Source organism: Perca fluviatilis, chromosome 1 (assembly GCF_010015445.1).
Source record: "Perca fluviatilis chromosome 1, GENO_Pfluv_1.0, whole genome shotgun sequence".
In the NCBI taxonomy this organism is placed as follows: domain Eukaryota; kingdom Metazoa; phylum Chordata; class Actinopteri; order Perciformes; family Percidae; genus Perca; species Perca fluviatilis.
In genome coordinates, this window is record NC_053112.1 from 28,980,123 (window position 1) to 29,000,920 (window position 20,798).

General features: G+C 39.1%; 3 protein-coding genes across 5 annotated transcripts; 1 reads left to right on the forward strand and 2 right to left on the reverse strand.

The window, feature by feature from the left end:
• Positions 1–623: 623 nt before the first annotated feature.
• Positions 624–8,846, forward strand: LOC120562565 (pre-mRNA-splicing factor ATP-dependent RNA helicase DHX15). Its single transcript, XM_039806315.1, has 14 exons — positions 624–808; positions 1,992–2,328; positions 2,496–2,689; positions 2,810–2,969; positions 3,730–3,948; positions 4,054–4,221; positions 4,350–4,436; positions 4,709–4,858; positions 5,024–5,132; positions 5,231–5,422; positions 6,819–6,941; positions 7,761–7,951; positions 8,063–8,232; positions 8,355–8,846. Exons 1-14 carry the CDS (start codon positions 744–746, stop codon positions 8,470–8,472), a joined length of 2,283 nt encoding a protein of 760 aa, XP_039662249.1. The 5' UTR covers positions 624–743; the 3' UTR covers positions 8,473–8,846.
• A 247-nt stretch (positions 8,847–9,093) lies between these two features.
• LOC120562580 (solute carrier family 22 member 7-like) lies at positions 9,094–13,816 on the reverse strand. Of its 2 annotated transcripts, none has more exons than XM_039806364.1 (9): positions 13,403–13,816; positions 13,171–13,274; positions 12,913–13,067; positions 12,607–12,775; positions 10,988–11,111; positions 10,698–10,807; positions 10,331–10,545; positions 10,028–10,136; positions 9,094–9,869 (listed from the first exon to the last, which is right to left on the reverse strand). In XM_039806364.1, exons 1-9 carry the CDS (start codon positions 13,781–13,783, stop codon positions 9,659–9,661), a joined length of 1,578 nt encoding a protein of 525 aa, XP_039662298.1. In that variant the 5' UTR covers positions 13,784–13,816; the 3' UTR covers positions 9,094–9,658. The 2 variants fall into 2 exon arrangements, with proteins under 2 accessions (XP_039662298.1, XP_039662307.1); XM_039806373.1 differs by having other exon boundaries at positions 9,817–9,893.
• A 1,149-nt stretch (positions 13,817–14,965) lies between these two features.
• LOC120562596 (solute carrier family 22 member 7-like) lies at positions 14,966–20,798 on the reverse strand. 2 transcript variants are annotated; one of them, XM_039806406.1, is made up of 10 exons: positions 20,314–20,798; positions 20,119–20,222; positions 18,927–19,081; positions 18,452–18,620; positions 18,119–18,242; positions 17,924–18,033; positions 16,649–16,863; positions 16,363–16,471; positions 15,947–16,153; positions 14,966–15,862 (listed from the first exon to the last, which is right to left on the reverse strand). In XM_039806406.1, exons 1-10 carry the CDS (start codon positions 20,692–20,694, stop codon positions 15,823–15,825), a joined length of 1,614 nt encoding a protein of 537 aa, XP_039662340.1. In that variant the 5' UTR covers positions 20,695–20,798; the 3' UTR covers positions 14,966–15,822. The 2 variants fall into 2 exon arrangements, with proteins under 2 accessions (XP_039662340.1, XP_039662331.1); XM_039806397.1 differs by having other exon boundaries at positions 14,966–15,865; positions 20,314–20,797.

Below are 20,798 nucleotides of genomic sequence, written 5' to 3' on the forward strand. Positions count from 1 at the left end.
TAAATAAAACACTAAAAATTCAAAGAAGAAGAAAATTTTGGGTAATATGGTTAAAAAGAAACCCATATTTCTGATATAGAGATTTTGAAAAGGGTCACATTTGACCCGAGGACAACAGGGGGTTAAGGTATTTGTCACAAAAACATTTTTTACATTTTGTAGATGAAAGGTTTAAAAAAAGCATGAGTAGCCAGATATACCTGCCTAAGGGCTGTAGCCACAGGCAGCTCCACCTCTCGTCAGCCTCGTTCTCTGCCGATTGTCTTTACTGCGCTTAGCTGAAAAGGTTCTCCTAAAGTTTTTTGAAAAAGAACCTTCAGAGAAGAAAGGAAATGTAAAAACCTTTAGCGAAGCTTCAAGGCACATTTCCTGGAGGTTCTCTAAATGTTTTTAAAATTACTTATTTGATGTTTTACGTATTATATCAGTGAATATTGTGCTAGTATGCCTAATGCATAATCCTATACACATTTTCAATTAACTCATCACAGACCACTTGACGAGCAAACATGCAGCTCTGGGGCTCCACCTTGTTGTGGCTGTATTGTAGCTAAATGCCAGTCCATATTATTTCCACACTCCACACCAGCAGGCGGCGTTAATGTAATCTGCACAACCGCTGTAAAACCAATTTGAAAAGAAGAAAACACACCGGAATCTGGAAACCTAGCTAGCTAGCTCCGGGCCTGGTAGACTTGTGCACGCTTAAATAGATTAAATATACGCTAAATTAATTCCTAAATATGTCCAAAAGACATCGCCTGGATTTGGGTGATGATTACTCGTCCACTAAGAAGAGGTCTGAAGGGTAGGTGAAGCTCCTAAGTTAACATGTCTGCTTTAACCAGCTAGTACTAGCGAACTGTTAGCTGATGCTAGCTAATATGGCTAATAGCCACTATGGATGAGGCAATTTAACCTTAGCTAGCTTTTCATTTTGTAACTCTGCTCTTAGCCGCTGCGTAACGGCACCCGGATGTTCGTCTAATACAGAGTTATAAATGTATTGTGTTTAGCTACATTGTGTTAATAACTAGCTAGATGTACGTTAGGTTAGCTGTTAGCTACTGAGGACGGCTCCCGCTAACAAACGATGCCTTCACCAGTGAGGCACGTGTGTGTGTATGTAGCTAAAGTTCACTCAGCGAGTCACTAACAACCCTTAGCTACATTTAGTAGATTGAACGTAATCTGGCTAACCTTATAGCTACAAATTAAAATAATGTGAGTTGGTTCCTGTAATAGTTAACTAGCTACTATTAGAAATGATCATGTATTGGTAACGTACCATTGCGCCAGATTGCTTGCTAACCGAAACTTTGTGGGCTGATATTACCCAGACAAAACTGTTTTATTAGCTAAGTCGCTTCACTCATTTTCCAGTTTTGTTAAGGTGGCTAACGTTATACTTAGGTGAAAGTTAACGTATAGGTTATTGTAGGTGAAACCGTTTATAGAGGTGTTCATTCGATTCTATTGTTAGTTTGGAAGGGTAAGTTAAGTTGTAATGCTGTTGAATTGTATTTTGAGATACGTGTGTCTATTATTTTGTCCAACCTATCAAGAGAGTTGGCTAAATATTATAACACATCTAAAATGACCCAAGGTTAAGCAAAAATGAATCCATATATCCTTAATTCTATAATTGTAACCACAATTATCATATGTAAACATCAGTATCTGACTCAGAACTCTATTACCGGCGGGCTACAGTATACATTAGAGCAGGTTAATGCTCGCAGTGTTTGCAGTATTTGTCTTGTATCACATCAAAATCCAAGTCATAATTGCCACTTGGCAACCCAGAGTTCAGATATTTTCACTCATTTGCCAGTTTTGTTAGGTAGCTAAAATTACACCTTGGTGAAGGTTAACGTATAAGGTTATTTTAGGTGCTGCCTAATAAATGAATCAAAGTCCTTTTTTTCCCTTTGCAATGACAGCAGTATAGGCAGATAATCACAAAGTAGCTTCATGATGATTTCTGACAGGAGAGACAGGGACCGGGACAGAGACCGTGAGGACCGCTCCAGGGACAGGGACCGAGATAGGGACCGGGACCGGGACAGAGACCTGAAGCCGCCTAGTGTCCCGTCTAACAGCACAGTGCCCGTGACCATGCCGTGCTTGGCGCCCATCAAGCAGATGGCTATGCAACAGCAGATCAACCCGTTCACCAACCTGCCGCACACGCCACGCTTCTACGAGATCCTAAAGAAACGGTTACAGCTTCCAGTGTGGGAGTACAAGGAAAACTTCAGCGATATCATCACACGTCATCAGAGCTTTGTCCTTGTTGGTGAAACTGGCTCTGGGAAGACAACACAGGTCTGAAATGCAATAAATCAGCCTGTCTCTTATGTGCTAGACACTAAAAGCTTGTGTGAGGCTTTTTAAAAGCTTTTAAAGTATATATCTACTATGATGGCACAGTATTGCTTAAGAATGATTTATATCTTATCTAATTTAATTGAAAATTGTTCTTCAATCTCCAGATCCCACAGTGGTGTGTGGATATGGTGAGGGGCTTGCCTGGGCCTAAGCGGGCAGTAGCCTGTACTCAGCCCAGGAGAGTGGCGGCTATGAGCGTGGCTCAAAGAGTGGCAGACGAAATGGACGTCATGCTTGGACAGGAAGTCGGCTACTCCATTCGATTTGAGGACTGCAGCACTGCTAAGACTATACTCAAGTAAGTGGTTGAGGTCTCCTAATGCACAATAACTTATGTTTATAGGCACAGAGCAACTAGTCTTTTTTGTTTTAATCAAAAATGTCTCAATCTAACAAAACATGTCTGTAATTTCATTAGGTACATGACAGATGGTATGTTACTAAGAGAGGCTATGAATGACCCGCTGCTGGAGCGATATGGTGTGATCATTCTGGACGAAGCTCACGAGCGAACTCTGGCCACAGATATCCTGATGGGAGTACTCAAGGAGGTGGTGCGTCAAAGACCGGATCTGAAGGTACTAGATCATTTTTTAATAACGGCAATGAATTATTTGTTTGCCTCTATCCTGGTATGTTATGTTTTGCTACAACGGTGCTTTACTAAACAGGTAGACCAATAAGAAAAGGAATCATTGTGCAAAACACAGGTGCAGATTTGTGCCTCCCACAGATTCGCATCACTGTTAAACACACTTTTCCGAATAGAAATCAAAACTCTGTACCGGACAAAGAGCTAGCTTGGGCCTCTTCTATTGTCAAATGAAGCGTTTCACAGTCCTTGAAAGGCACAATAAATTAATCAGCAAATGTGCCAATTTAATTAATCAATTATCATTTGTTTGAATTAGACACTTGATCAAGAGCTTCGCGTATAATTAATAAAATAGAAAATACATGCTTAACAGCACAGGCTGAGGACTTAGCTTGTTCTTTTTAAATCTGATCACATTTTTATTCTGGCCATACACAAATTATTTAGTATTGAACACTTTTAACAAATGAAAAGGAGTGCAGTAATTTACACAGAATTGCATATAGGCAAGACTACATCAGAGCAATGTCTGCCATAAGGAAGAACTTCAGAAATGGTATCATCTTGATCAAGCAAATGTCATTAAAATATCTGCAAAGGCAGAGTTTCTTTACTGATCTGACTAAAAGCGCTCTGGGGCTGGCACTAATCTAAACGTACAGACACAAACGTATTGGTGCTTAAATGGGACAATACAAGTCAGGAAAGCAACATTTACAGCAACGTTTTTCCTTCATACACAGGTCATCGTCATGAGTGCCACGCTAGATGCTGGGAAGTTTCAGGTGTACTTCGACAACTGTCCTCTCTTGACTATTCCTGGACGTACGCACCCTGTCGAGATTTTCTACACCCCCGAACCAGAGCGAGACTACCTTGAGGCAGCGATCCGCACTGTCATCCAGATTCACATGTGTGAGGAAGATGAAGGTGACTGCCTTCTCTTTCTCACCGGTCAAGAGGTAAGACTTATTGCGCTGGCATTGCTGGTCCAGGTGAATTCTCAGTATAGCTGCATGATTCTGTTTTCCTCATCACACAACTTTTAATCTAATGTTTTCTTTTAGGAAATTGATGAGGCCTGCAAGCGGATCAAGCGCGAGGTAGATGACCTTGGACCTGAAGTCGGAGACATCAAAATCATCCCACTGTATTCTACGTTGCCGCCACAGCAACAGCAAAGGATCTTTGAGCCGCCTCCTCCAAGAAAGCCAAATGGTGCAATAGGAAGAAAGGTAAATTTTAACTAATGGAACAAAAAGAACAATGCATTATACTCTGTGGCTTTACGTAATGTGTCCATTTGCACCTACTTGTCACATTTTGGTAATAGATATTTTATGGCCTGTTGCTTCATCCTCAGGTTGTGGTTTCGACAAACATCGCTGAGACCTCTCTGACAATTGATGGTGTGGTGTTTGTCATCGATCCTGGATTTGCCAAGCAAAAGGTGGGGGGAGCGTAATTCTGTTTGTGTGTAATATGGTACTGCATAAAAACTTGGATGATCCTGTAAAACTCATTAGTATAAACACAGAGGCAGTTGGTTTTAACTGGGCTAGAGGTCCCTTGTACATCTCAGGACAACTATTTCAGTGTCCTCTGTTGATTTTGTAGTGGCGGCCCACCATGGCAACATTTCTTGACCTGCCCTCACTGCTAAAAAAAATCCTAAAGGAAACACTGTATTTCATTTAAAAATGCTGTCAAATGTGTGTCCAGGTTTACAATCCCCGTATCAGAGTTGAGTCTTTGCTCGTCACGGCCATCAGTAAAGCTTCTGCCCAGCAGAGGGCGGGACGAGCCGGCAGAACACGTCCAGGGAAATGTTTCCGCCTTTACACAGAGAAGGCCTACAAAACAGAGATGCAGGCAAGTGACAACAGTTACAGACGTCCCATCTTCTTCACCTTTTTGAGAGTTGGCGCTAGACAAAAACAAAACCTCAATTTAGCCTGTTCGGAATGAATACCCAGTGTTTGCACATTCATGATTTGTTTTTGTTGTTTATTAACATTGTAAACACCCCCACTCCAGGATAACACATACCCTGAGATTCTGCGATCCAACTTGGGATCTGTTGTGCTGCAGCTGAAGAAGCTGGGTATTGATGACCTTGTGCACTTTGACTTCATGGATCCACCAGGTGAGTTAGTCTGCAGCACGTACAGTAGATTGAATGATGAAACATTTATGAATCGCTGTAACTCTGACCTTTCTACCGGTCTCTTCCCTGTTCTGCAGCTCCTGAGACACTGATGAGGGCCCTTGAGCTGCTGAATTACCTGGCAGCTCTCAATGATGACGGTGACCTGACGGAGCTGGGCTCCATGATGGCAGAGTTTCCTTTGGACCCCCAGCTGGCTAAGATGGTCATTGCCAGCTGCGAGTTTAACTGCTCTAACGAGATCCTTTCCATTACTGCCATGCTGTCAGGTAATGCCCAGGACTGGGCTGACGTCTGCCTTCCCTTCTGTAGGCCAAGTGCCAAGTCTCTTGGGGGTTAAACACTACTCGCTAGTAGTTTGGGGGGAAAGTGTCCCACCTAGAATTTAGTTCTTTTGCACAGCATTTTGGAACACATGTGAATGAAGACATGTCTATTAAGCATACATAACTGTATATTTAATTTGGTCTTACTGAAGTTTTTTTTTTTTACATTTTTAATTGCCTTGAAAGTCTAGATGTGGTATCCCAAGCACTTCTGTTAACGCCTTTGCATGTGCAACAAATACAGACATGACGGTGTTAAAATGGAGAAGCAGATTCCCTTTAGCAGGACGTAAACAATAATGTAAATAACATATTGGCCCGATGAAATGTGAAAATGTTTCTGGATTTAATGCTCAACTTTATTTTGTTTAAACCAGTTGGCAACAACTACATACAATTTGTACAGTATATCAAGTTACCCTCTGAACTGTAGTTACATCCAGGTGTGAGAAAGTGGCAAATGTGAGATTTTAGGTTTTATCATTGAGAATGCACACAGTGAGGTGCAGACCAAAGTCTTGAACACATCTTTTCATTAATCCTAGAGAAGTATTGTGTTGGGATTATATTGTATGTACAATAATCAATATTTTCATGATATTGAATAAGAATCTAAATGGCATTTTATGAATTTTTTTCATAGCCATGCAGCCCACATATGAACTTTATATTTCATCATCAAAAAGCCTTTTCAATCCACAAATTCAGTTTTTGGTTGGAATACCTTTTCACTCTGGACAGTTCCACTTAAATTTGAAAGCTCTTCCTTAATTTTGTATTGGCTTTTAATTTTAGGTTATTTATGGCCACAATATGCCCAGTATTTTTTTTTGAATAGTGAGTGAGCTTTTTCGTGAGTATTCTATCACCAAGGCAAGTGGATAGGGCAGGCACCACTTAATATTGTATTCATATTCATCGCATTTATCAGAATTTTCTTTTTATTGAAATAATGCATTGTGAATTTTACCTATAATCATTATGCATAGTTATATATGTAGGCTGAAAGTATTTTAATTGTCTGCTCTAAATACAAAAAGTTAAATTTCTGAATCTTGAAAAGTTAAGACGTTGCTGGTGTCCCTAACACTTTGTAGTTGTGTGAAAACTCTTGTTTTACAGATGTGGTTAAATGACCCCCTCTCTACGAGCTAATAGCCATTACAGTTGGGAATGACCATGTGAAAAGACTGCAGCCCCTTTGATAGAGCTTGTGGTCCTGCCCTGTCCCAACGCAGTGTCGAGTGCCCTAGCATCATAGGCTTTGCTCCATTTTTGTGTGAATATTTGACTCATCCCTATGGGCGGCTTTGTTGGGGCCCATACCAACCTTGTTTAGTCCCACAGTGTTTTGTCCGCCCCACGGAGGCTAAGAAGGCAGCAGACGAGTCCAAGATGAGGTTTGCTCACATCGACGGAGACCACTTGACGCTGCTCAACGTCTACCACGCCTTCAAACAAAGTGAGCATCAGTCTTAAAGATCCCATTGAGACATGTTTCAAGACTGAAATATACTTGGAAAGATGATTTGTCGGGTGGTTTTTCCACAAACGATGTTAAATTACCTTGTTCAAAATTATGAAATTCACACCGACTCCGGCTCTATGAATATGTAAACTGCTGGATTCCTCAATTCTCATAACATACATCGGAGGCGTCAACTTTCACCATCAGAGTTGTCAGTTGGACATTGGACCTTCCGAGACCAGTTGTGATGTAACAAAATCATGCTCGTACATACTCGTCTTAAACTCAGGTTTAAGGTGAGCACAGAGAAACCTTTACTCTTAATCAGATGAATGTAAAAACAGACTTTGTGTGTCAAACTGCACATACGTCATTCAGTGAAAGTCAAATATCCAATTAACAATAGGTTTGTTTAGTAGTGGGGTGCTTTAAGTCGTGTGCATCGTGTTGCACAAAGTACTGAAATGCTTTGATTTGGTCTCCACTGAGTCGCGAGAAAAATGTGTTCTTGGCTCCATAGATGCTCCGACGTGTTCACCAGCTAGTGGCTAACTTGGTCTGTCTGCTGTTTATTTCTGAGCAGGTAGCGTACAGTGGCTTTGCTAGCTTTTTCACTAAAAAGAAATGTTGATTTAGCTCGAAGTTAAAGGCCAAAAAAATTCAAAATATTGTTCCAAGATTCACAAATGCAGCTATATATATATATATAAAATTATTATTATTATTTTTTTTTGCTTCCCATACCCGTTTATTTTTTTTAAAGTGCAAAGACACTTAACCCAAATGTCTGAATCCTTGTTATACCTTTTCCAGACCACGAGGCTAACCAGTGGTGCTATGACAACTTTGTCAACTACCGTTCACTGATGTCCGCCGACAACGTGCGGCAGCAACTGTCCAGGATCATGGACCGCTTCAACCTGCCCCGTCGGAGCACGGAGTTCACCAGCAGAGATTACTACACCAACATCCGCCGAGCACTCTGCACCGGCTTCTTCATGCAGGTGAATACAGATTAGTGACTGTTTTCTAGCAGAGATGTGTGTGGACTAAAACCCCTCTAGTTATCATTTGTCTGTTAATAATATTTTTTTTTTTTTTTTTTTATCCTCCAGGTGGCTCATTTGGAGCGTACAGGGCATTACCTCACAGTCAAAGACAACCAAGTGGTCCAACTGCACCCATCTACAGTCCTGGACCACAAGCCTGAGTGGGTGCTCTACAATGAGTTTGTCCTCACCACCAAAAACTACATCCGCACGTGCACGGACATCAAACCAGAGTGGTATGTGTGCAGATATTTCAAATTTTAGTAATACAGTTTCATAAAGATACATTTATATAATTCAGCTTTGGTGGTAAATGATCTCCTGACGGACTTATTCATGGACTTTTTTTCTGTTACAGGCTGGTGAAGATTGCACCCCAGTACTACGAAATGGGTAACTTCCCACAATGTGAAGCTAAAAGACAGCTGGAGCGAATCATTGCCAAACTAGAGAGCAAGGAGTATTCCCAATACTGAACAATAGCCAAGAAGTGTCCTGGAAAACAACTGCGTACTTTAGTTTTAGATCTTTCTGTATCATTGTATCTAAATGTTTACAATTTAGCATTTTGATTTTTATATTTTGTTTGCTTTTTGTCTTATTTCTTTTTCCCATCAATGTTAATTCTGTAACTAAGTGTAATGTCAGATGAAATATCAGCAACAAATATTAGACCTGGCTATAAAAGATTTTCTAAAGGAATATCAGAAACATGTCATTTAGATGTGGTTGACTTTCCTTAAGGGGATTGCTGAGTCATAAAGATTTGTGCTTGCTTTGTTTCTTTAATAAAGGAGCTTTGACTTAATTTCTGTGTACATATTAATTAGTAAAACCTGTTATTGCAAAAGTGGTGGTGTCCCTCGTGGTGTTTGTTTGCCTTGCCAAGTCCTCAGGCTGGTTTATGATGAATCAATACACGGGATAATACCACCACTGGTACAAGTACAGGCTTGTACTATTTCAGTATGCTTTATATTTTAATACATATTGGTTCTTTGTGTGTGTTTTTTTTATTATTCTTGGCAACTTTATTACAGTTCAACTAAATGTATATTGCCTAACATGGAGCTCATCTTAGGATGCATTGTACAGATACAATACTAAAGGTGTGTTCAGGACACAAAATCAGGTCCAACTCACCTTTCATTAAAATGTATTTAATCACAAATGTGTACACTGCATATAATTCACTTTATACAGTGGTACAGTTTGGTTGGACCCCCCCCCCCCAAAAGGATTATAACAGAAAAATGTGGTGTTGAGATGAATAACAAGATGAAAAAAATATATATAAAAATAATATGTATTTTTAAATATTGGGCAGTTTTACCTTTTCAAAAAACTTTTTCAAATCAAACAATCTGAGAAGGGAACATCACTCTTTGGGTAAACTGCTCTCAGTAACCTGTAACAAAAGTTTGTCACCAATGGTCATTACCGCCTAAGTATTTTTAAATTCATGATCAATACGACTAAATTAAGAATTCAATCTCCAGATAGTTTTTATCACACCTCCCCAAATAACCTTCCAACTAACCAATATGTAGATACAAGCTGAATGTAATTCTACTTCAAGCATAAATTGAAAATTAATTTAAAATAGACTGTGCATAGTGTCATCGCTTGACTGAACCGTCGCTGACGCCAGAGATGGCTTCACTACCAATGTTGTTCAATATCCTCTATGGTCTCTGGCAGGCACCTGTTGCGTGTCTCTGACAGTGTTCTTGCCACTACTCCCCCCAGTACGGCCACAGAACACAGTACGACCTGGGGCAGGTCCTTCCATAACTCATCCAGTAAGAGAATCAAAGGAGCCACAGCTACACCAGTTCGAGCCATGAAAGAGTTGTAACCCATACCATTCTGCCTAGAAAGACACAGAAGAGACTACCTTTAGGCCTCTAAATGAGGATTTTGTTCCTTTTATGTAGAAAATAGCAGCTCTGTCTGGCAGTGTAGATATAGCTCTGTATATACTGTATGTTACAAATCCAAAATTGTGAAAAAGAAGGCATGCATGGTTACCTTACTACAGTGGGATAGAGCTCAGAACTGTAGAGCACAATAGTTGCAAATGATGCAGAGGAGAACCCTTTTCCAATGACAGCCACCACTGTTCTGACAACAGACATATCTGAAAACAAGATCAGTGACTGAGGGATGGCTTTTTATTGTTGCAGACGTTGATTTAATAATGAAAATACTAGAAGTCCTTATATATTCCTGTGTATAATAATGACTTTAATCTCTGTTATTGAAACAGTTACATTTCAAAACAAAATAACCTAAACCTTAGATGCGAGTCTGTGGACATCAATGGATGCCTACCTTTAGGTATTACAATGTTGATTCCAAGACAGACTCCAGCCATCAGCAGAGTTCCCACTTCAGTTCTTCGCCTGCCTATCTTATCCAGTAAGTAGTAAACTGATACTTTGGCTGGGAGCTCAATTAAAGCATAGGTAAACTGAGTGAGGTATATGTTGAGCCCAAAGCCTGTGATGTTGAAGCTGATGCCATAAAACGAAGTTGCCACACAAAACCTAGAGGAAGATAAAGTAAAGACTCTTCAAATCAAATAGTTTGTTAAGCTACAATCAAAAATGATTAACCTGGAATTGTAACATAAAACATAAGACAAACTATATTTTTACAGCCTAAAATGATCGAGCACAATAGAACTGGGAATACAGACCACACTATACCAGTGCATAGGGCCAGTTTCCTCATTTTGGCTGTTCTTATCAGATCGAGGTAGGAATAGGGCCGATCTCTTTTCTCAGTCACAACAATAGTGGACAGCGTCTGAAAGAATGCAAAGCAGCATTATTCTCTAAACCATGTGGTAAACATTTAAAGGATTAACAACTATAATAGTGTATTAGACAACACAAACTAATTGCAATCTGAAAGATTACAAGACTGTTGCTGATTTTTGTTTAGTTTTTTTTGGTGAGATTTAACCATTATCTGGAATATGCTAACCTCTGTTTTAAGCGTGTGAATGAACTCCTCTGTTCGGTTCATCTTGGCACACATTTTCAAATACTTCTGAGCTTGCTCCAGCTTTCCATTGGCAATGAGCCACCTTGCCGACTCTGGCATCCACCTAAATGTTGAAGGCAAAGATGATTTTTACTCCTAATGTATGACATGATAATGAATTTTATTGCATGTTTACATTAAAAACAAATTGGATGAATAATATGTACCCTAACCTGTGTATCTAGCCTCAGTTGGGTACAGAGGCAGCACAAAAGTAGCATACAAAGGTGAAATAGAGGTAGTCCGCACACTGAATACTGCAAGCTGAAAGTTTAAGCGTACTCCACCAATTTAACATTTCACTACTATAATATTGTTAGACTCACAATGATCAAAGTCAGTGCAGCGGAACCAGAGATTTGGGCTGTATTCAAACTACTAGCAGTTTGTTCTGATCTGGCCAAAATGTAGCATGTACTATGCAGTATGTAGTAAACAAAAACAAAATCTGCAGTATGCCAAAAATACCCGAATGTTACACTGATTCGGAAAAATCTCCAGTAGGCATCGGACCAGTCTACCTCACCTACTGTGTCCCACAATGCAAAGCGCTGGAACGGTCACAACAACTTGTTTACATACACTTCCCAAAACCGACTAAGCCTGGCCTAATATAGTAAATAAATCGATTTACCAAAAAAAAGCATTATTATTAGCAGTTTCATACTGCGTTTGTATAAAGTATGTAGTAGGCAGTTTCAAATTAGCCATTATCTTTTTTTCTTCCACACATTCTTCCTTCGGGTGTGTTTAATCCATTGCTGATATTACAGTCTATGGTTCAATCTCTAGATAAAGTTTCCTCACACCTCTCCAAATCTACTTCCAGCTAAAATACCAAATAACTAATGCTACTAACTCTACAACTACATCACCAGATTTTTTTTATTTTTATTTTCAAACTTGCACTTAGCCCTGATTAAATTTGACTCAAGTGACATCACTTTTCCGCCTTGTTGATTTTCCGCCATGCTGTGCAGCATATGTTTATCTAAATTCAATTTCTACCCCAAAGACAATGATATCCAAAACCTGCATGCAAATGCATTCTGGCTGTGATGAAAGTCAGAAATTGATGGTGGTGACAATTTTCATTTAACTGTTTTAATATTGCAGCCTTGAGAAAAATGGAGTAGACATTTTTAATAATCTCAGAATTCCCCTGTTATCCGATCAGACTTGAATAAAAAAAATACGAGCATGGCAGAAAATAGGGGACAGATAGGTTATAAGATTATAATAATATTAATTAAATAATATTGTGATTTTTTACATTCCGATGTTGTCCAGTTGGCTGTTAGATTATGGGCTACTCTTGATTTTGCACTTGTTCTTAAACCGCCATTAAACTTTTGGGACATGAACCCTTAAAAGATGGAACATTGTCTAATTCAGTATTTGAGAGTTTGCAATATTAGTGTGCAAACTACATAGTTTTTTTTTTCCAGCCAATGTTAATCTTTTAATTCATGCAAATGCCAACCACACCAAAAAATGCTTCCAGGGCTTACAGTAGGGGACATCTGGTAGACTAAAAGATCTGAGCTTTTGTGTCCTACCTCCAGGTGATGATGGCCAAGGTTAAAGGTGAGCTGACACTGACAATTAGCCACCGCCAGTCAGTCACAAAGTAAGCAATAGCTGCAAATATTGTGTTCCCAAATGTCCAGGATAAGCTGTCGAGCACGCCAACCAATTTCCTGTGCTCAATGTCCACCCACTCCACAGCTGCAGAGAACAAACATCTCATCACGTTGCAAGGATCAAAATTCAGAGAAAACACAAAAAAAACATTTTGGTAGCCTAGGCTTCTGAGGTGATGATACATGGTATGCTTACAAACAGAAATTAAAATATGTTATTACTGAGGACTGTTGAGACAATGACGATGCCGGTGATGCAAAACCCAGTGAAGAACCTCAGCATGCAGAACATCACGTAGGATGTAGAAAAAGCACTTGTAACAGCAAAGAACATTCCAGACACATATGACACCAGCAGCATGATCCTTCGGCCAAACCTACAGAAAGGCAGAAAGTCTCTAAATTAGAATTTGACTGATTGGTTGAAGCACTGGGCAATCAAAGTTATAAGCTAAATGCCAAGTAGCCAAGCTGCGATACCTGTCACTCAGACTTCCAAAGGACACGGCTCCAAACATCACTCCAACAAAGAAGATGGTAGCAGTTGCTTTGTTTTTCCCTCTTCTATCACACACCAGGTCCCACTTGTACAAGCAAATAAAAGACAGGTTTACGCATGAACATGAGTGACTTCTCCTTTAAAGATGTTCATGGTGAACCAGTACATTTTATGTTGTTAGATGTTTTACATATGACAAGAAATGAAGTTCACCTGTGAGGTCAGAGTAGACTTGAAGGTGCTTTTATCATACACCCATCCATTCTGACATGGCACTGTGGGTAGTTCAGTCATGTCTGAAGAGTTGAGCAGCAGATGATATTGAGGATCTGCAAACATCTGACAGGAGTGTGGAGTCCCATCTGCCTGGAGTGGAATAAGAACAGCAAGCCTCTCTGCCTGGGATAAATTTCTAAAGATACCTCCATCATCCAGAGAGCTGATGTCGCAGTGGTGAGCGGGAACAGCAGCTATGAAGTTGTTTAGCATGAAGTGGCAGGGCATTGTGAAGCGGCTGATGAAGCTGATCGCAATGATCATTATCTGAAATCTTCCAAATCCATTAATATTGGCTAGAATGTTCTCGAACTTCATTGTGACCTCCCACTGTGTGCAAAATCCTTTGAAACAGAGAAACAAGTCCTCAAACACCCCTGCCTTCACACTAATATAGACAGCTAACCAACCAATGGGCTGCTGGGTTGCAGTTGAAATTGGTGAATATTTTACCTCACTTAACCACTAAAATAACTTTTATCTTGTCTGTCTGACTGTGAAGCAAAGTATGCATTTGTAGTGATAGTTAGATCAGTAACCTCTACGTGGTAAAATGACTCATCATTTTATGACATTGTATTAAAGAAATAGTCTTCTATTGCATTACCAACCAAAACGAAGCCATGAATCAGTAGTCGTGTAATGCATATAATCACATTTGCTTTTAAATAGCATATTGTAAAAAATGTATACAGATGTTGCTTACAGTTCTGTTATTTAAACATGTTACGATCAATGATCTTCCAGCTATTCATTGCTATGAAGAAAACAATGAAGTGTCATTAGATGTCCAGACTGATCATCCTATGAAACACAATACAAGTATAATCTTTACAGTAACACATCCATGTTATGACTTCAAAATTCAGTACCCAGTAACTTGTCTTTTCCACATCTAAAACAGTTTCTGGTAGACAGACATTTTGTGTCTCTGAAAATAAACAAGGCCTGCAGCAAAGGCCATCAGGGAGAAAACAGTACTCAGTAGAGGGAGCCACACTTCTTCAAGAACCATAATCATAGTTAAGTTTCTTGCACGCACACAATGGACTGCACTGCACACCAACAAAATCCGGCAACTTAAGTCCCAAACGTCAAACCATTTAAGGTTACTTTTCTCTGCCTGCCCTCAATAGGGTCCAGAAAAAGGGGGAAATAACTGTTAAAATAATTTGCTAGAATACGGCAACCTCCGCTCCTCCTCCTAATTAGGTCACCTTCGCAGGTATAATGAGGTGCTGGGTGACAGCTTGAGGAGTTTTTTTGTTTGAGTGGTGGACAGAAAACAGTTTAGTGACCGTAGCGTACACATTGTGATCATTTATTAGTAAAAGTTTAAGTTTCTTATTTTTTTGGTGTAATAAATCTTGCGTTATTTGAACGAAACGTAAGGATCTCTGCGAGTGCTTATTTACCATAGGAGTCACAATCCTCCTCAAAAAGATGACTAAGGAAAATAAGATGAGTGAAGGAGTCGCCACAACACCACTTAATCAAATCCTTTATCAATCAAATGTTTATTTACCTACTAATGATACACACATAATTAATGAGGATAGGAATAAATGAATGATTGCAATGAGGCATGAATAGATGAGTACAACACTAGGCAATTCATGGATGAATTAATGATATATACCAGATAAAACAGTGAATGCTATCTTGGCAAGATGGATGAATTTATGGGCACTTAGGTGACCACTAAGCACTACGTGGATGAAAACTTGAACCTGTCATACCCTACCTCACTATACTGGACTGTCTGACTACTTGTACCTTACAACATACTGTACAATCATGCATACATAAATATCTTCACAAACTGCTTTTAATGTTACTACTGCTCTACCTCACTTTATGCTTACACTACTTATATTTATTTGTCTGTTATTGCACTACATGTTTGTGCCTTAAGTGTAGTCTAAATGTTTGCTTCACTTTCAATGAATGTTGCATCATTTATCTTTTTGTTATGGACCAAGAGAAACACAATTTTGTTCCTCTATGAACTTTACTGCACTTTACACAGATGGATGACAATAAAGTATCTTTTAACTCACATCTTATTTTCAATTGAATGAATGCACCATAAGCAGCTGACAGTTTGTTGGGAAGTAAGAGAAAAATACCCGAAACAACAAAACAAATCGCACTGTACAAAACAAATCAATCATTAATCAGTGGTACTATAAAATATTTCACACATTTATTGAAATATTATATTGAAAAAATGTTATACAGGTTGTGGTTATCTAAGAAACACTTGTTTCTTCTTTTATTATTTAAAACATATTACCACCACTGATATGCCCTGCAACTCAAGGCCAAATGCCTTTTGGTTGCAGTGAAGAAAAAATTTAGGGTTGAGATTTCTCGTCAGAGGTGGAGATTGATCTTCTTCTGAAACACAAAAGACATGTTTGTGTTACAATATAATCTTTTCTTGAATGTTTGGATGCAATCCAAATGAAGGCCCAGTACCTTGTGTGTTCCACATCCTCAATAGTCTCTGGTAGACGGATGTTTTGTGTCTCAGGAAGAAGAGAAGCTGACAGCCCTGCAGCAACAGCCACCAGGGAGAAGATAGTACTCGGTAAATGGCCCCACACTTCTTCAAGAAGCATGATCAGAGGGGAAACAGACACGCCTACACGGGCCATGAAGGAGCAGTAACCCAATCCATTTTGCCTGCATAAGCAAAAATGCAAATACATTTGTAGCAATCAGGGAAATCAGTTTCAAGATACAACTGGAACTCCTTAGAGTCTGGAACACTGACTGATGCATATCAAGGTATCAAGTCATCCAGATGTCTCAGTAAACTCTTAGGCCTTTGAATACAGATACTGTTTGTAAAATGTGCAAAATATAAGCTATATATCAGACTGTATACTGACCTCATTACTGTGGGGTAAAGCTCTGTTGTGTACAGAAATACAGTTGTAAAAGATGCTTCTGCGAACATCTTGCCCAAAGCTCCCACAGTTGTCTGAAACATCGCGTTATCTAAAAAGTTGTGAAAGGACATTTTAACCCCACCTTGTATTATATTTGAAGCCACTATGTGTAGAATTAGACTATTCATAACAATGCTCAACATTTTTTATTTTTATTCCAAGTTTAGCTTTATCTGCTGTTGTCATCTATTATATAGTAGGCCTAATCTCACTATTGATCATTTACCTCGAGGGACAAACATGTTGCAGAATATACACAGTCCAGTCATAACGAGTGTTCCAGTCTGACACAACCTTCGGCCTATTTTGTTCAAAGTGAAAAAGACAAATGCTTTTGCCGGAAGTTCAATTGCGCCGTAGATGAACTGTGTGAGATAAATGTTCACACCAAATCCACTGACATTCAAGCTGATTCCGTAATACGTACAGGCCACTCCAAACCTAGCAACAGAGAGTAAGCAAATTATTATTGAGTTCTTAAAGTGCTCATATTATGCTCATAATCAGGTTCATAATTGTATTTAGAGGTTATATCAGAATAGGTTTACATGGTTTAATTTTCAAAAAACTCGACGTTGCTGCAGCTCCTCTTTTCCATCTTTGCTGGGAGTCACACATGCACAGTAGCTAGGTAAGGACTACTACCCAGTCAGAAGCAGAGTATCACATTACATGTCGTTTAGCTGATGCTTTTATCCAAAGTGACTTACATTGCTGTATGTCAGAGGTCACACACCTCTAGAGCAACTAGGAGTTAAGAGTCTTGTTCAGGGACACACTGGTTGTGGGAATTGAACCCAGGTCTCCCACCTCAAAGGCATGTGTCATATCCACTGCGCCACCACCATATAAACACGAGGGTGTGCCATGCTAGCAGCTAGGCGAGCATTATAATATGTGTTACAAAGTGACACACATTTGTCACGGAAGTAAAAGCTGGACTACAACAGAGCTGTTTGGAGCAGTTTGTGAACAGTGTTTTCTGTTGGAGACGGTAAGTGCCTTTGGGGTAGACTTTGGGCTTTTTCACTTTTAATGTGCACACAAAAGATATATAACACAAAAAAGCCAAAAAGCATAATATGAGCACTTTCAAGTTCCACATTTAGTCCAGAAAAGAGTAGTTTCTGATTGGTTGGCACCTGCAACAGTATACCCCAACAATCAAAAGTTAAACCACTGTAAATCAGTGTGCAAGGTAGCTGTGGGTAACCATAGCAACAGTACTTTGTGTTACATTACAACTACAAGTCAACTTGCACTGCATGGTGAAATGGACCCAACCACTATAATACACAGTGCCTTGAATTGTACTATCATACCGTTTCAATTACAATAAATTGTCAACATTGACACAACAACTGTCATCCCATTTTTAAAGTTTGTTTGTTCTCAGGTTGTGCAATCATATATGGAGAGTGGATTGTACAGATTATAATTTTTTTTGAGGTTTTAAAGCTGAAAATCTCGGTTGTTTTAAGGCAAATACAAAGAAAATTACCAAACAATTCCAGTAAGTAGAGCCAGTCTCCTCATTTTGGGGGTCCTCACAAGGTCCAAATAGGAATATTTTCTGTTTTCATTTTCTATAAGTATTACTTTGGACAGAGTCTGGAGAGTAAAAAGGAAACTTTGGTCAGAGTCGTAGTGTGTATCGACTTCTGACTAGAAGTGATCAGATTATAAGATTCTGTACCTCAGGCTTTATGTCAGCCATGGACTGCTCTCTGCCGTTGACTTTTGCACACTTGCTCAAGTAGAAATGAGCACTGTTGACCTTTCCATTACTTATCAGCCATCTGGCAGACTCAGGTAGCCACCTGCGACAAAGTTTGATTTGAAAAAAAAAGAGTCACACCTTTGCCTCATGAAAACTAAGTCATACTGTTAATGAGAATAAGGATCTTTATACGATGTAAAATTGTTTTGAATATTCACACGGCTTGCTGGTGTTAGGGCAGCTTCATACTGAAAAAAATAAAAGGCTTGCTTGTTATGGCTGAAAGCTCAATTATTAGTTTTTCCTAACCACCAGCAGATCATTGCCAGAAACAGCGGGGTGGTAGCTGTGGCTGTGAGGTACCTCCAGTCATTCACAAAATAGGCCACAACAGGTAGCAGAACAGTACAAACACTCCAGTCCATGCTTGTTAAAACACCTACTGCAGTTCGATGCTTGATATCCACCCATTCAATACCTATAAAGAACAATGACAATAAATCAAATCCATTATTTGACTATTACGGTAGACTAATTTTATTATTGAAGTTAAAACAGAAAATAAATATATAGTACATCACTTCAACAAACTTTATTTCACAAGTGACCTTTACATTATACAAATCTCTCACATCTAATTGAACCAATTTGGATTTTTATATAATCTGAGTATGCTATATTGTATGTTACTTTTTTATTCTTATATTTTGTTTGCTGCAGTTTTGAAATTCTCTCTTTAAAAAAACAACAAAAACAAAAAAGACATAAATGACATAAAACTCACTAAGCACTATGGTGATAATGCTTATTCCAGAAAGTCCAAATCCAGTAAAGAACCTCATGACGGCAAACATGGCGAAATTATTTGAGAAAGCGCTTGCAAATCCAAAGAAGGTGGTTGTCACATAGGACACAAGAAGTGTTATTTTCCTGCCAAACCTGCAAGACAAAATTGTTATAGATAAAACTATAGAATAGGTCAAGTAAAAACAAACATTATTCAGAAGAGGGTGTGACACACTTTATTTGGATAAACAAACATATTCCTTCTTATAAAGTGTCCACAGTGTGTAAAATTAAAAGTTGATGGTCAATGTGTGGGTTAGGATACATTTTATGGTAGTAATGTCTTTAAACAATGGTCTGGGTTAACACTCGATTCTGATTGGCTGCAGGGTGTCCATTTAAAAGTGATATAGGACACCTACCAAGTAATTCCGGTTAAATTGTCTGTTTACCGTTCTAAATTAATGAGCTAAATTAAATGCAAACAATTGAAATATCTTATTAACACTGCCCCTCTAAAATAATTTTGTTTCACAGTGATCATGTCACATCCTTTTTGCTGTGCAACTCGCTACTTCAGGCTGCGGCAGACAGTACACATGGCATATCATTTGTTTGTGAAGTCTCGAAATTGATCTGGGGACAATGGCCTGGCTGGATAGCTAGCTTGTCTTGCTGTCGAATGTATGTTAAATTATATTTACAGATTGGCAACTGTACGCAATGTTATTGACTATGAATCTTGTTAGAATAACATTAGCTTTCTAGCTTGTAGCTGAGCCAAAGGGTTCTATGAGCTGAGGGAACTAGAAATATTTTCAGCTGCCAAGTCATATCTAAGGTCCGTCCTATTTACTGAAGCAGTGAACAACGTGTCCTGATAATGGACACCTCGTCAGGCGTTAACACGTACGTGATGATGCACTTATAAACATTTTGCTGTACATTAACTTTTAGTCAACCATTTTAAGCACAATCTCTTATGCATAACTGATGCCTCAGACTCCATGCTAGTGTTGTTAGTAAAATGTGGCGTAATGTGTGTAACGCAAACTAAAACTATAATAATAATTATACTGTAGCAAAAAACATATTTTCAATGTATACGTTTCTCTTGTACATAATAAAGTATTGTAATTTCAACATACAGACCCAAATGTGTCTGATTTGAGAGTTAAAGCCATGACCACCTGTCACTAAGATAGCCAAATACTGCTGCTCCAAGCATGACCCCCACGAAGAAGATAGTGGCCGTGGCTCGGTTAACTCTTCTCTTATCACAAACCAGATCCCACTATGAGGGAAACAAACAAGAGACAAAAAAGTGAAGATTGAAGTTGCTTATCTGGGATTTGTATCACTTTGTAAATAGAAATAAAATTCACCTCTGTGGCCAGTGAAGACTTGAAGGTGCTGTTATCGTATACCCATCCATTCTGACATGGCACTGTGGGTAGGTCAGTCATGTTGGATGAGTTGAGCAGCAGATGATATTGAGGCTCTGCAAACATCTGACAGGAGTTTGGAGTCCCATCTGCCTGGAGTGGAATACTAACAACAAGCCTCTCTGCCTGCGACAAATTCCTAAAAACACCTCCATCATCCAGTGAGCTGATGTTGCAGTGGTGGCATGGAATAACGGCGATGAAATTATTCAGCAGAAAGTGAAAAGGCAAAGTCACACGAGGAATTACAGTCAAGAGGATTGTCCTTAATTGAAATTTCCCAAAGCCATTCACCTCTGCCAACACATTTTCAAACTTCATCTTCAGAATAAACGATACAACACTTCCAATTTGGAGTGAAACTCAGAGAACAATATCACAAACTCACAAGATGTTTGTTTAAATGTGAGCCTCTTAAAGGCAGT

What these genes read in the sequence shown, in the direction of transcription:
- LOC120562565 (XM_039806315.1), top strand. Translation starts at nt 744, where the DNA reads ATGTCCAAAAGACATCGCCTGGATTTGGGTGATGATTACTCGTCCACT. An exon ending in GCTCTGGGAAGACAACACAG is followed by an intron (nt 2,329 to 2,495) that starts GTCTGAAATGCA and finishes TTCAATCTCCAG; the next exon opens with ATCCCACAGTGGTGTGTGGA. An exon ending in ACTGCTAAGACTATACTCAA is followed by an intron (nt 2,690 to 2,809) that starts GTAAGTGGTTGA and finishes TAATTTCATTAG; the next exon opens with GTACATGACAGATGGTATGT.
- LOC120562580 (XM_039806364.1), bottom strand. Translation starts at nt 13,783, where the DNA reads ATGAAGTTCGAGAACATTCTAGCCAATATTAATGGATTTGGAAGATTT. An exon ending in CTATGCACTGGTATAGTGTG is followed by an intron (nt 10,546 to 10,697) that starts GTCTGTATTCCC and finishes ATCTTCCTCTAG; the next exon opens with GTTTTGTGTGGCAACTTCGT. An exon ending in CTCTATCCCACTGTAGTAAG is followed by an intron (nt 9,870 to 10,027) that starts GTAACCATGCAT and finishes GTGTCTTTCTAG; the next exon opens with GCAGAATGGTATGGGTTACA.
- LOC120562596 (XM_039806397.1), bottom strand. Translation starts at nt 20,694, where the DNA reads ATGAAGTTTGAAAATGTGTTGGCAGAGGTGAATGGCTTTGGGAAATTT. An exon ending in TTTGGCTATCTTAGTGACAG is followed by an intron (nt 19,082 to 20,118) that starts GTGGTCATGGCT and finishes TTTGTCTTGCAG; the next exon opens with GTTTGGCAGGAAAATAACAC. An exon ending in GAGGATGTGGAACACACAAG is followed by an intron (nt 15,866 to 15,946) that starts GTACTGGGCCTT and finishes TTTGTGTTTCAG; the next exon opens with AAGAAGATCAATCTCCACCT.